The sequence below is a fragment of the Felis catus genome, chromosome B3 (genome assembly GCF_018350175.1).
Source record: "Felis catus isolate Fca126 chromosome B3, F.catus_Fca126_mat1.0, whole genome shotgun sequence".
NCBI lineage: Eukaryota > Metazoa > Chordata > Mammalia > Carnivora > Felidae > Felis > Felis catus.
Genome location: NC_058373.1, coordinates 88,112,252 through 88,126,113, shown reverse-complemented (window position 1 = coordinate 88,126,113; position 13,862 = coordinate 88,112,252). Strand labels below are relative to the sequence as shown.

The 13,862-nt window shown below is 35.7% G+C and overlaps 1 protein-coding gene across 15 annotated transcripts in view; it reads right to left on the bottom strand.

Moving 5' to 3' along the window:
- Window positions 1-398: 398 nt before the first annotated feature.
- Window positions 399-13,862, bottom strand: part of MIA2 (MIA SH3 domain ER export factor 2) — a 110,676-nt gene continuing 97,212 nt past the window's right edge. For all 15 annotated transcript variants that reach the window (XM_045059849.1, XM_019832953.3, XM_045059846.1 and 12 more), the window contains 4 exons: window positions 8,165-8,287; window positions 3,143-3,201; window positions 2,041-2,275; window positions 399-965 (listed from right to left, as the gene is read on the bottom strand). In XM_045059849.1, the coding sequence (XP_044915784.1) occupies window positions 799-965; window positions 2,041-2,275; window positions 3,143-3,201; window positions 8,165-8,287 (584 nt within the window). In that variant the 3' untranslated portion in view covers window positions 399-798. The remainder of the gene's footprint in view (window positions 966-2,040; window positions 2,276-3,142; window positions 3,202-8,164; window positions 8,288-13,862) is intronic.

Sequence of the window (13,862 nt, the reverse complement as noted above, 5' to 3'; positions counted from 1 at the left end):
CGACAGTTCAGGCCATGATTTCACACTTCCCGGGTTCGAGACCCACGTGGGGCTCTGCGCTGACAGCTCAGCCCCTGGAGCCTGCTTTGGATTGTGTCTCCCTCTCTCTCTGTCCCTCCCCGGCTTGTGCGCGCTCTCTTGCTCTCAAAAATAAATAAAACTTTAAAATATATATATAATTAATGTTGACTTTTAAGTGTATTAACCTGTTGCTTTGGTCATTCATGTTCACTTCGAAGAAAGAGTGCACATTCTTGGTAAGATAATCAAATGGGCAAAACCCATATAAAGCACTAGTTTTGAGCCCCAAAGCTATTGGGAAAAGTGAAAAAACTAACTTAGTGAGTCATATTTAGGGAAAACTAGCTGATTTTATTATTATCAATACCAAACAAGTCTTTAAGTCAATTAAAATTTATTTAATTAAGCATAAAGTTACTTTCACATTTGTCTACAACATAGTAAATACAGTTCTTGGCAAAAAGACACAGTCTTTGGAGTTTAAAACATCCCCAACTGCAAGATTACATATATAAAACTCCCATTATTGTTTATGTGATAGTGAATTCATTAATCAAATTAAAATAATTATACTATCTAGAATAAAATAAAAAGGAAATAATTTACTCATAAGATTCATATTTAAATCATCTTTATTTACAAAATACTATCCTGAGAATTAAAATTCCATTAAGCTTCAATTTGAGCAAAAGTATAATTACTTAAGTAACAGCAGTTACTTAAACTGAAAATGAGAGAGAAGTCAAAATTACTTTTGAAGAGAGACCAAAAATATTGTCAAGTTTCTTGTTGTGGTTCTGGATGTTCAGTAGTAGGCTCATTTGAAGGTGGAATCAACCCTGATGGGAACTCACTTCTACTTTCTGGATGTGGGGGTGGGGGGAAAAATCCAGCTCTTGGGGGAAGATAATGAGGAAAACCTCTCGGTGCATAGACATTTCTCACTGTTCAAAGAGATTGGTAAAAGACATTTTTTAACTTTAAACACCTGTACCGCAGCCCTAATAAGTGATTAGCTTATAACTTACAGTACCTATATTTATATTCAAAAAGTGACACCAGAATAATTATTTGAGCTAACAAATGAATTTTTACAACACTGAGAAAAAAACAGACTCTCTCTCTTCAACTGTGTAGGATTGAAGGGAATATCATTAATTTTAGACAGTTTTAATTTTATGAAAACCTAACATCTTAACATTTTTGAAAAGAACAGAAATGATTTCAAAATATATAAACATTACTTTTAAAAGTTTTTATGTAATGTAATTTTCACCAGACTTAAAATTCAGATCACTAATTTCCAATTCTAATTGGATATTATCCTAAAACATTTAGTTATATCAAAGACTGTCTTGGAATTCCCCGAAATTCACTTTAATTCACCTTAAACTTTAAAATAGAGGAGAAATAAGGTGAGAAATAAGCATATCAGGCACATAACAACCTTCTGCCTAGTGTTTGGTAACCATGTGTTTATTCTACAGAAACCTATAGTTCTAAATGGCAATGTATAGATATAAAAGCAAAAAATGATTCCTTTTTTCTTATATGTGACGCTATGAAAAAATTTCAGTGAATTCAACAATTAGTCCAAACACGATAAACATATTTTAGGTTTTAAATAAGTAGGACTACATAGGAACTACTTATGAAAAAGACTTTTAAAAACACTTTAGCCAGTAATTTTAATGTTAAAATATATGTTGTAATTATTTTTACTAATTGATGCAGTAACCAGTTTCTATCAAATAAGATATAAATAATTTTGGTCTTAACATAAGACTGCTACAAAAGGCCAATGATTTTCCCAATTACTGAAACACAGAGTAATTCCCATATCATTAGGATGAATCAAGTTGAGGCCTCATTACAGTCCACTAATAGTTGGCTACCTTCCCAATTTGAAGAATAACAGTATACTTGTGGTGAGAAAACTTAATATATGAATAGGAAATAGAATTATATCTTTGATTTACTCTATAAAACACATATTAAGTTCAAAGAAAAAAAACATACCTGCAAATGGAGGATGTGGTGGGCCAGGGAAATCCCTTGGTGGGAAAAAGTCTCGGGAAGCTCCATACATGCTCCCTGGAGGAGGTGGAGGAAAAGGAGGACCTCTTCTCATGAAGGGGCCCCTTGTATCCATTGGAAATAATGGACCCCTGATTGGAGCAAGAGGTGGAGGAACAAAGCCAAGGCCAGTTGCTTCACTTTCGGCAGGGAGAGATGAATCAGGCACATTTAAATTCTATAACAAATTGACATACAGCAGTCACTAAAACAACAGCAAAATTTGCAGTAATGTTCCTGAAAACCTTAGGTTTAAAAGAAAGCACCTAGGCACCTCGCCAGAAAGCAGTCTATAACAGTCTTAACAGTCCCCTGAGAAAGATTCAGTTTTCTACATCAGACTGATTTTTGCTATCACAAATATTAACTCAAAAGAAAACAGTTTTAACCAAAACAAAGTAATATTCTGGCTAAAGATAAAACAGAGAGGGTACCTGGATGGCTCAGTCGGTTAAGCATTCAACTTGATTTGGGCTCAGGTCTTGATCTCACAGTTTGTGAGATCAAGCCCCACAATGGGCTTGTGCTGACAATGTGGAGCCTGTTTGGTATTCTCTCTCTCCTGTCTCTCTGCCCTTCCCCCTATTCACACGCTCACTCTCTCAAAATAAATAAATAAATAAAACTTGAAAAAAAAGAAAAATAGTTGAAGAGTATCAAAATATACATTCTTTATCAAGCATATACTGAAAAAAAGAAAAGGTGTTTATATTTTCAACATAAAGTGACCAAAAGCAAAAATTGTAAACATAGTAACAAAAATATATTTTAAAACATTGAAATAAAAATCCAAGGGGGAAAAATCCAAATTCTCGTTTAACTTTAGTAAACTAAGACTCTAGTCTGTAAATTGTACTTTTTCACCACAGAGTACAATCCAGAAAAGAAACAGCTATAATGCTATGCAGGAAGTATATATAGTTGTCAAAATGGGAGAAGTAGTTTTGTATCAACAACTATATTGCCAGCTAAATTTCTATTCTAGTAAACCAAGAGACTGGAAAGCTCCTGAATACATGGATAAAATTCCACTTTCAATACTTACACCAAGATCGTCTTTGCTATCATTTCTACTGGATTCCATTTCTGAAGACATTGGCCCATCTAAACATAAAAATTAAACCAATTAAAATACATAACTGTAGGGGGACCTGGGTGGCTCAGTCAGTTAGGCATCTAATTTCAGCTCAGGTCATGATCTCGTGGTCTCTGAGTTCAAGCCCCGTGTCAGGCTCTGTGCTGACAGCTCACAGCCTGCTTCAGATTCTGTCTCCCTCTCTCTCTCTGCCCCTCCCCACCTCATGTTCTGTCTCTCTCTGTCTCTGAAAAATGAATAAACCTTAAAAAAAAATTTTTTTAATACATAACTGATCACTCCATTCCTAGAATACCTCCAGATCACAAAGAATTGATATTTCCCTACTCCCCCTGTCAGTACCTAAACCAGCCTGATACCAGCATCCTGCATTAGGGCCACAAGAACAGCTTCAGGACACTGGAAATTTTGGCACAAAGTTCTGCAAAGGCACATGGCAGAGATTTTTGTGGCTTGTTCCTAGGCAACCCTGCTGTAAGAGCATCATAAGGAGATTTCTGGAAGGTAGCATCCCTCTCCCTTCTTCCTCCTTTCCTTCCTTTCCTTTCTCCCTCCCTCTCTTCTTCCCTCCTTCATTTCACTATTTTATTCTACCTTCCTAATTCCTCCATCAGGTAACACAGACTAGCATTTGAACTTAGCCATTATTTGAAATAAGTGTTCCTGGACTTTGTTATCATCAAGAACTGCTCAGTCTATGAGAAGGTAAATTCAAACAACCCTCTTCTCTGACCACAACTACCTATCCTTGCCTAGCCTACTCATTTAGTTATTCTCACTACACCTGTTCTTGTCACTGAAGCTTCCAGTCCTTTGGTCTAACTCTTCAGTTTCCTCCTCTCCTCATTTTCTTCCCTAATTAACTGGACTTCAAAGTCCATCACTGCATCCAGTCATCAATGTCCTTACCCCACTGGCCATATTTTACATGTGCCTGACAATGTTCCAGCCCTAGATTAATCCAAGTCTCCAATTCCATTCTGCCTATATCTGAGCTATTTACCACTTCTGAAGGTAAAATAAACCATAGATTCGTGCATAGATAGGCTCCACTCCAAGCTGATGGCTTTCTAGCCATACTTTCAGCTGCTTAGTGATTAACTTTCTTTCTGTGTCTTCCACATCATGTTTCTCCTCAGCATTTTAAACCTCCATTCTCTTCAAACCTACTAGACTAAGTCCCTTAGAAACTCCCTTAACTTTTTGTAATCAAACAAATAAATGTATCAGCAACTATATTCCTATCATCTTTCCTCCTATTATCATGGAAAAGGATCCTTATAGATGATTTTTGACCCTGATTCTGTGCTCAGAATCCCACCCTTACAGCTTCCTCAGAGATCTTCCTCTCTGTTACCTCCCTCCTCCCTTTCAGCTAAACCCATTCTATTAGCAAGTCTCTCCCAACTACATGAGACAGAAAAATGAGACAGAAGAAGGAAATTCCCCTACAACTATCCTTCTCTTCTGTAATCAATAACTGTTCTGTATATATTGTTTGGAATGCCTCTCATTTTGTGCTGCTCACACTGCCATCTATTTACAACATCCACTACTCCACTGAAATTACTTTTGTGGAAAATTAAAAGACACTTTAGTCCTCATTTTATATTATTTCTCATCCTTGTTGACTACTCTTTAAATCTTCTCAGCCTTCAATTTTTGTAATGGTACCCTTCTTTCTCTCTATCTTTCCTTGCTAGTCACTCTTCAATCTCTTTGGTGGGCTCCACTACCTTAACATCCTTAACATCCTTAAATGGTGGTCTTCTCAGAGTTCTACCTCAGCCCTATTCTTTCATTCTCTTTTGAAAAATCCCATCCACTCCTACAGCTGTAATTTGATATATACTACTAATGATTTCCAGACATGTAATTCAGATCTAGATATTTCCCCTAGGACCGGAAAGCTTGAACTGCCTATTTGAATATTCATACAGGTGTATCACAGGTGTCACTAATTTTTTAAGTTCAAAATGCAACTTATAATCTTTCTTGTCAAAACTTGCTGCTGCTCCTTTTTCAATGAATGGCCCAGATGCCACAGCCAGGAACCTGGGCATCAGCCAAGACTCCTCGTCTCCCCCACAATCCCACATGCTTTCAATCCTAAATCCTCCTAATTCTATTTTCTCTAGGTCTGTTCACATCTATCTCTCCCCTCTGTTAAAACACCACCCTCACCCATGTAGATTCCTGTCACAGTCTCCTAAAAAGCTACCCTGCCTCCAATCTTGACTGCTCCCTCCAATCCATTCACATAATACAACGACAGTAATTTCTCTAAAATACAGATCTGATGATACTGTCATTTTTAAATCCTTTAATATGTTCCATTACCCTATGAATATGGTCCAAATTTTGACCAGCTTTGCAAAGCCCTAAGAACTCTATGCACTGCTTAACCTTTTTACTACTTGTTTCAGTATTCCCTGACTCACACTCCATGTGGCAGCCATAATTTATTAGGACATCTTAACTCTTAATAGCATCTTTAAAGATGCTATTCTTTTCTCCTAGAACATGATTGCCATTATTTTGATCCAACTAATTCTGGACCTTTAATTCTCAGCTTAAATGTACTCCAGGAAAATTCTAACTATCCCACACTCGAAACACCAATACCTCATCTTGGTAAGTGCCCCATATGGTCCCATAGCATTTTGTATTCATTACTTTGTTACTGTGTAGTGTAACTGCATATAGGTCTTTACTAGACCTCAAGTTATAAGGAATGCTGAGCTCTATTCACCACTGAAATACAGCAACTACCATAACACCTGTCAAATGGTAAGCTTTCTATAGACATTTAGTGCATCAAAAGTTAGATCCACTACCATCTCATTTCAATAATGGATAGGAATCAAGACCATGGCTCTGGACACAGACAAGCTTGAGTTCAAGTCTTGCCTCTGATACTTCCTACCTGAGCACCATTTTGAGACTTGATTTGTTCATCTATAAAATGAGACAATAGCGTCTACTTCATAGGTTCATTGTGAAGATTAAATAATTCACTTTCATTCAACAAATGTTTATGAGCACCAGTGCTAGTCAGATTTTAATATGTTCCAATCAGAACTCTCATCATTCTTCTCCATGTGACATATACTGACAAACCAATAATAATATTTATTATTATATATTTATAGAACTTTTACAAAAGTTTATACAGAACTTTTCTATTTACAAAGTACTTCAACACATATTAATTCACTTAACCTCATAAGACTTTGTCAAGTGATTAATATCTGTCACATTATTCATCAATGACTTGAGCTCTTTTCTTTGTTTTTACTTATGCTGTTCATCATTACTGACACAGATCTCCACCTCTCAACCAATTTTTCAAATTCCCTCAAAAGCAGCTCAAATGCTACCTCCTTCATGGAGTTTTCCTTGATCCTTCAACTACATGAGAGTTCTCTCAGTGAACACAGCATATTTTCTAATGGAACGTACTATTCTGATCAGTATTAATTAAAGATAAAGATTTCTTTCTCCGCATTTAATTACTAGCTTCTTACAAGCAGAAACTACATCTTATTATAATTATGTTATCTGCCATATCATGTAGGGCACCTTCTAAATATTAGTCACTTAAAAATTATCTGATTAATTGGATATTATTCAATAACAACAAAAAAAGGACATGTAAAAAATCTTAAATAGCAGTAGTTTAAAAATAAATATTTAATCACATAATACTTTCACTCCACTAAGCTTGAATTAATGGGGGAAAACAATCTCAAAATCCAAAGAGTTAGAATTTATTTCATTATAACTAATAAGAGAAAATCCAGGCCATACATCTGCTTCTTTGCTTATTATTCAAAAAAGACTGATTTTCTACAATAAATAAAATTCCATTTGCTGAGGAAACCTTCTACCAATAAATTTATTTTAATTTTCTATTTACTTTTCATTTTTTTAATGTTAAACAGTTCTGACTGGTACACTGGATATATATATTTCCCGACTTCGGTGGTTTGCTGTGAGGTGGTTTAAAGAAAAGAGTGCCTGGGGAGACTGAGTGGCTCAGGTGGTTGAGTGACCAACTTTGGCTCAGGTCATGATCTCACAGTTCATGGGTTCGAGCCCTGCGTCAGGCTCTATGCTGACAGCTCAGAGCCTGAAGCCTGCTTTGGATTCTGTGTCTCTTTCTCTCTCTGCCCCTCCCATGCTTGTGTTCTCTCAAAAATAAATAAATATTTAAAAAAAAAAATTTTTTTAAAAGAGTGCCTGACAAATAGTAGGTTACTCAGCAAATGTTAGTTAAATCTATCTAAGTAAGAAATGACTAAATAAGGTAACTGGTTAAACCAGCAACAGAGCATGCATCCAAATTATTTTTCTGGTAGATTTTCACATATTCATTTACACTAGCTTACCCTCCCTGATTACAAAACAGGATACATGTAAGTGGACTGGAAAAATTTTTATAATTAATCATGGAATAGAGTAAAATTTGCCATCAGAGGTACATATAGTAGACCCATTACAATAGTGCCCAAACCAACCATTAACATATATGCAGATGCCATGGGTACAAACAATATATCAAGAAACATAAAACTAGAAAGTTTTCAGGAAAGATTTTGGCATTAAGAGCTATTGGAGGTAGGGGCACCTGGGTGGCTAAGTCCATTGAGTGTCCGACTTCAGCTCAGGTCATGATCTCATGGTTCATGAGTTTGAGCCCCCATGTCGGCCTCTCTGCTGAAAGCTCAGAGCCTGGAGCCTGCTTCAGATTCTCTGTCTTCCTCTCTCTCTGACCCTTCCCCACTCGTTCTCTCTCTCTCTCTCTCTCTCTCTCTCTCTCTCTCTCAAAAATAAATAAACATTAAAAAAAAATTTTTTTTTAAAAAGAGCTATTAGAGGTAGCAGTTACTAGTCCTTTTTTCAGCTCCCAATTCTTTAGTGTGCCATCATTATTAAAAAACACATACACATACACAAAGTATTTCTTACCCAATTTATCCAAAGATGGCATATTAAAACTTCTGAGTTCTGCTGGTCCAGACAGTCTACCAGAATTAGAATAAAATCTGTCTTGCCTTTGTGGAGGAAGAGATGGATCAGGATATGGTTGGCCTAGAAAATAAGTTTTTAAAATATTTTCATCAATATAAAAATAAATCAAGTTTACTTACGTTTAATATATTGAATATAGACATTTCTCTTGCTTCCTAAAAATTGACCTATATTCTTGGTAGACAATAGTAAGTAATTTTAGGAAAATTATTCACTAAAGGCAAAAACTTTACCTTTGTAGTAAACACAATTATAATATGCTACTCCAGATTTTGAAAGTTTCAGTTCAGTGAAGGAAGTAAATACATCAACATATCAAAAACATCACTGAGAAGATCACTACTGACAAAGAAAAAAGAGTATGTTGTAAGCATATCAAGAAATTTAGCAGAATAGACGATGATAAAAGAAATAGTCACCAAAGCAAGAAGTATTATTCAGAGGTCATCAAGGATGAAATTTTTAGTAACTTCAATATTTTGGAATTTAGCATCCCTCCAAAATGAAAGGGGAAGATCTCTCACTCAATAGATGAATGGAAGGTTCACAATGCTCAGATTAAGGACACCTAGACAGACACAAATCTGGGCACAGACTCTGACTCAGGTGCTTCTACAGCTAACCACCTTTGCCCCCAGGTGTCACTTATGATAACAAAATGATCATTCCTGGGTCCTTGCAGAACTCCTCATTCTTGAAAAAATATAAGTAGTCCATCTCATCTTGGCTAGGCAATGGCAGATTTTTATACATTAGGTATGATATGCCCAACTCCAAAAATAAGAGGAAAGTCAAAGGGGGTGAATTATGTGACTCTCTCTTATCCAGATGGATAAGGAAAAACAGCTGCAAATTGCCTTCCATGACTATTCTAAGCAGCAATTCATAATGTGAACTCCATACAATGTTGGATAGGTCACCCCTCATCTGACTCAGCCACAAGGGACCTTACTGACACACCTCTCCCACACAAAGCCATGAAAACCACTTGGCATCAACCAGAGTTAATAGAATTATATTTAATGAGCTCCCAAGGGTCAAAGGATGTGCATTAGGAGAGAAAGATCTGGACAGTCTCATGCTCATTTCCTCCCCCTTTCAGAATCTTAGCAAAAAGCTGTCTCTATGACTCTGAATTAGCCCAGTGAAAAGAAAGGCCAATATAACCACTGAGATCTAAAAGGAGTTTTCCCTTTCTACCGCAAACATGGGATTAATTAAATGGCAGAATTTGGCCAAGGGGATAAAAATGGGTAAACCTGAAAACTTCCCAGCTCTTTCTTAATCAAGCCTCAAGATACCATACCGTATCATTATTTTGCTTCTAAATTACATCTCCACAATATCAGCAACCTCAGAAATAAAAAATTTTGCTACAAGCTTACTATTTTATAAATCATATACCCATGTTGCCCTCCACTGGCCAATATAATTAACTCCTTAAATCTACCAAGACCTATTGTGTACGTGGCAGTAGTGATACAAAGCTGGTTTTGATACAGTCCATGCTTTCATAGTCTAATGGTGACAGAAATAAATACAGTGTGGTCAATGCGTTAATAAAGAGGTATACAAATTATATGAGTGGTAGCCTAATGAATTTTGATTGGAGGAATCAGAAACGGTGTTGTTACCAAGGAGGTGAAGCTTGCCCTGAGAGAAAAGGACAGATGAACAAGTAAGCAGAGTATTATGCTCAAACACAAATACACACACACACACATAAACACGCCCACAAACACATACACACATGCAATATGATAAAACTATAACCAATGAGACTAAAATAGAGCAAATAAAGACATAGTTCCTTGCTTGCTTGCTTACCTTTGTTTTTTTACCACCCTTATAAAAGAAGACATGATTAAGAAGAAAGAATGGGAGAAGGAAAAGGATCAGGGGGAAAAAATGAATAAAGGCTGCCAATAAGTGTACACAGCATTCTGAAGCAGTTTCATAAACTAGAATTTGAATAAAATCCAAGATGTCTGTGTTAAATAAAAATGCTGTTCATCTCTTTTCATTCCATAACAAATCTTGGACTGTGATAGTTCCCTCAGTACCTATTTTAATAATCTGGGGTTCTATCACATAAGAGAAACATCAAGTTGGTTAACAAGAGAAGCATAAAGATGGATAAAGGATTGGGATTTTTTTTTTAGGTTTAATACTGCCTAATAACCAAGTACAATAAACATCTTCACTCACAACATGAAAAAAATAGTTTATCCTAATAATTAAGGAATTTAAATGGAATGAAAAGCAAAATTTCCAGAAAGCAGATGATAGCAGCATTGATACAGATAGGTTACGAGTCTGGAATAAAAAGACCAATGGTATAGAAAGAATGTCAAAGAAATAGATCTATGCAAATATGGACATTTAAAATAAAAGTAATATCTCAAATTGATGAACCAATATATAATATTAAAATAACTGTCTATTCAATGGAATAAAATAATTCCTCGCACTAAACACTAATACAGAAATCAAATCCAAACTGAAAACTTAAAAATTAAAACAAAATTTTAAGATTTTTGAAAGAAAGAAAACAGAGAATATCATTTTGATCTAGGGACAGGCCTTAAACAAAACAAAAATTCCATAAAAATAAACATGGATTAATTTACCTATAAGAAAATTTGAAACTTATGTATAACAAGAGCATGTGTAATAACAAACCAATAGAGTATTGCAAAAGACAAAAGATTAGTATCCAAAATGTACTAAGATTCCTATGAAGGGGGTCCTGGGTGGCTCAGTAGTTAAGCGTCTGACTTTAGCTCAGGTCATGATCTCACAGTTGGTGAGTTCAAGCCCTGCATCAGGCTCTCTGCTGTCAGTACGGAGTCTGTTTGGGATCCTCTTTCTCCCTGTTCCTCCCCTGCTTGTGTACATGCTCTCTCTCTCTCTCTCAAAAATAATTAAAAAAAAAAATTAAAAAAAAAAAGAATTGCTAGCAAGCAGGAAATAAAATGGGTCAGGCAATTTGTAGCAAATAGATACAGGTAATACAAATGACCAATAAACATGAAAAGATGTTCAAGCTCACTAATCAAAGAACTACAAATAAAAAGGAGATAATAATTTTAACTCCTATTGCTGGAAATATTCAAAAAGTTTTATATCAAGTATTGGAGAAATAAGTACTCTCAAATCCTTTATGTACAGCCACTCTTGAGGACAATATGGCAACATCTATTAACACTAAAAACAGGGCACCCTGGTGGCTCAGTCAGTTGAGTTTCCACTCTTGATTTCAGCTCAGGTCATGATCCCATGGTTTCTGGGATTAAGCCTTGCAAGAGCCTCTGCACTGAGCATGGAGCCTGCTTGGGATTCTCTCCCTCTCTCTCTGCCCCTACCCTGCTTGTGCACGCACATTCTTTCTCTCTAAAATAAATACACATTTTAAAAAATGATTCTCTCTCCCTCCCTCTCTCCTACTCATGCTCGCTCTCTCTCTCTCTCTCTCTAAAATAACAAAGAAAAGGAAGGAAAGGAAAGGAAAGGAAAGGAAAGGAAAGGAAAGGAAAGGAAAGGAAAGGAAAGGAAAGGAAAGGAAAGGAATGGAAAATATGCTTATCCTATTACTCAGCAATTTCATTTCTTCAGCTCATCTCTAAATAACATATATGCAAGGGGTATTAACTGCAGCATTGTTACTAACAGTGAAACACTGGAAACACCCTAAATGCTCATCAAAGAACACTGGATAAATACATTGTGGTATATTTATATACAGAAATACTATATAGTAATTAAGGTAATAAACTTTATATTAAAATAGAAAGAAATCAAGAACATAATGTTGATAAAAAACTTGATAAAATAGAAAAAAACTTTTTTTTTAATTATATATGGTCTGTAAGTTTACACACACTAAATGCATGAGTAGTCACCTCTGAAAGAAGGATAGTAATGGCTCCAGGAAAGGAAGTAGAATAAACTCATTTATATAGTGTGCTATTTTTTCTTTATATGTTTTATTTACATGTTCTCTCTCTCTCTCTCTCTCTCTCTCTCTCTCTCTCTCTCTCTCTCTCTCACACACACACACACACACACACACACACACACACACCTGAAGCAAATATTAACATGCAATTTTAGAAGGTAATAGGCAAGATTTTACATTATCTTTGTTTTTGTTCCTTTTTCCATAAAACAGGAGTAACACTCCTGAGTGTTAGAACAATCAATAAAAAGCACTTAACATAATAACTGGTGCAAAATAAGCATCCAAAGTAACTACATGAGAAATTAAACATTTTATATTTATAAACCATATTAAAGCATAATAGTGACTGGTCTCATTCAAATTTATGACCATAAATTTCAAATAGATACTCAACACTGCCCTGTAATCATACTACACTCCAGTGAAGTTTGTTCCTTCACTCTACTAAATGGCTATTGTGTATCTTTTTCTCTCTCTTCAAATCTCTGACAACTCCCTCCACTCATCCCAAGTTAATGATCTTGCCACACCAAGAATTGATGGAACTAGACAGCTTCACTCACCCTTACCCAGTCTCTACATCTGTACCTACTTGTGCCTTCCTTCTTTTTCAAATGAATAAAGTGACTTAGCTCCTATCTAATTTCTCACTTACAGTCTGGATCCCATCCTTTCTGTTTACCACTCAAGTGTTTCACTTTTATAATTATACTCTCTCCCATACAGCATCAATTTCACTTTTTACCTTGCATTATTCCCATCAGTAAATAAATGTTGTAATATTTTCCATCTTAAAAAAAAAAAAAAACTCTCCCTCCCAGCTACCATTTCATCTCTCACTTTTATTGAAAGCAAAATTTTTGGGGGCGCCTGGGTGGCTCAGTCGGTTGAGCATCCAACTTCAGCTCAGGTCATGATCTCACAGTTGTCGAGTTCGAGCCCCGCATCAGGCTCTGAGCTGACAGCTCAGAGCCTGGAGCCTGCTTCGAGTTCTGTGTTTCCCTCTCTATCTGCCTCTCCCCTGCTCATGCTCTGTCCTCTGTCTCAAAAATAAAGATAAACATTAAAAAAAATTTTTAAAAAAAAGCACAATTTTTCAAAACATCCTCTACATTTGTCCCCACATCCTACTCTCTCCTCAATCTACTCTCTTCATAAAGATTGGAAAATTAAAGATTTTTAGAGTTAATTAAACATGTATAGCAGTAACCTGTCTACCAAACACAACCAATACAAATCATTAGAATTTATATAGGATCATTACAAGAAGTGATAGTGATACAGGAGATATACACTCCAAAACAAGGGGTAGCCCAAAAATGTAGAAACAACTTTTAAGCAAATACCATTCCCTAAGAGGATAAAAGCATCATTGAAGCTGTTAGGACACCTTATTAAGTATATGAAGACTCCAAAATCTCAACAAGGAGATCAAAATGGGCCTAACTTAAGACCAACTCTTACTTCATCAAGTGAATCTTGTATAAAAGAATGTTCACCATGAAGAACAATTATCTGCATAAAAGTTTACAAATTAGAGCGAATAAAGTAAAAATCTATGCCTGCACTTCTAATGCTATCTAAAGTTGGCTTTATGCTGCTTTTGTTTCTCAAGGTAAAATTTAAAACTATCATCCTCAATTTGGCTGTATGTATCTCTTATTCAGCCCTTCA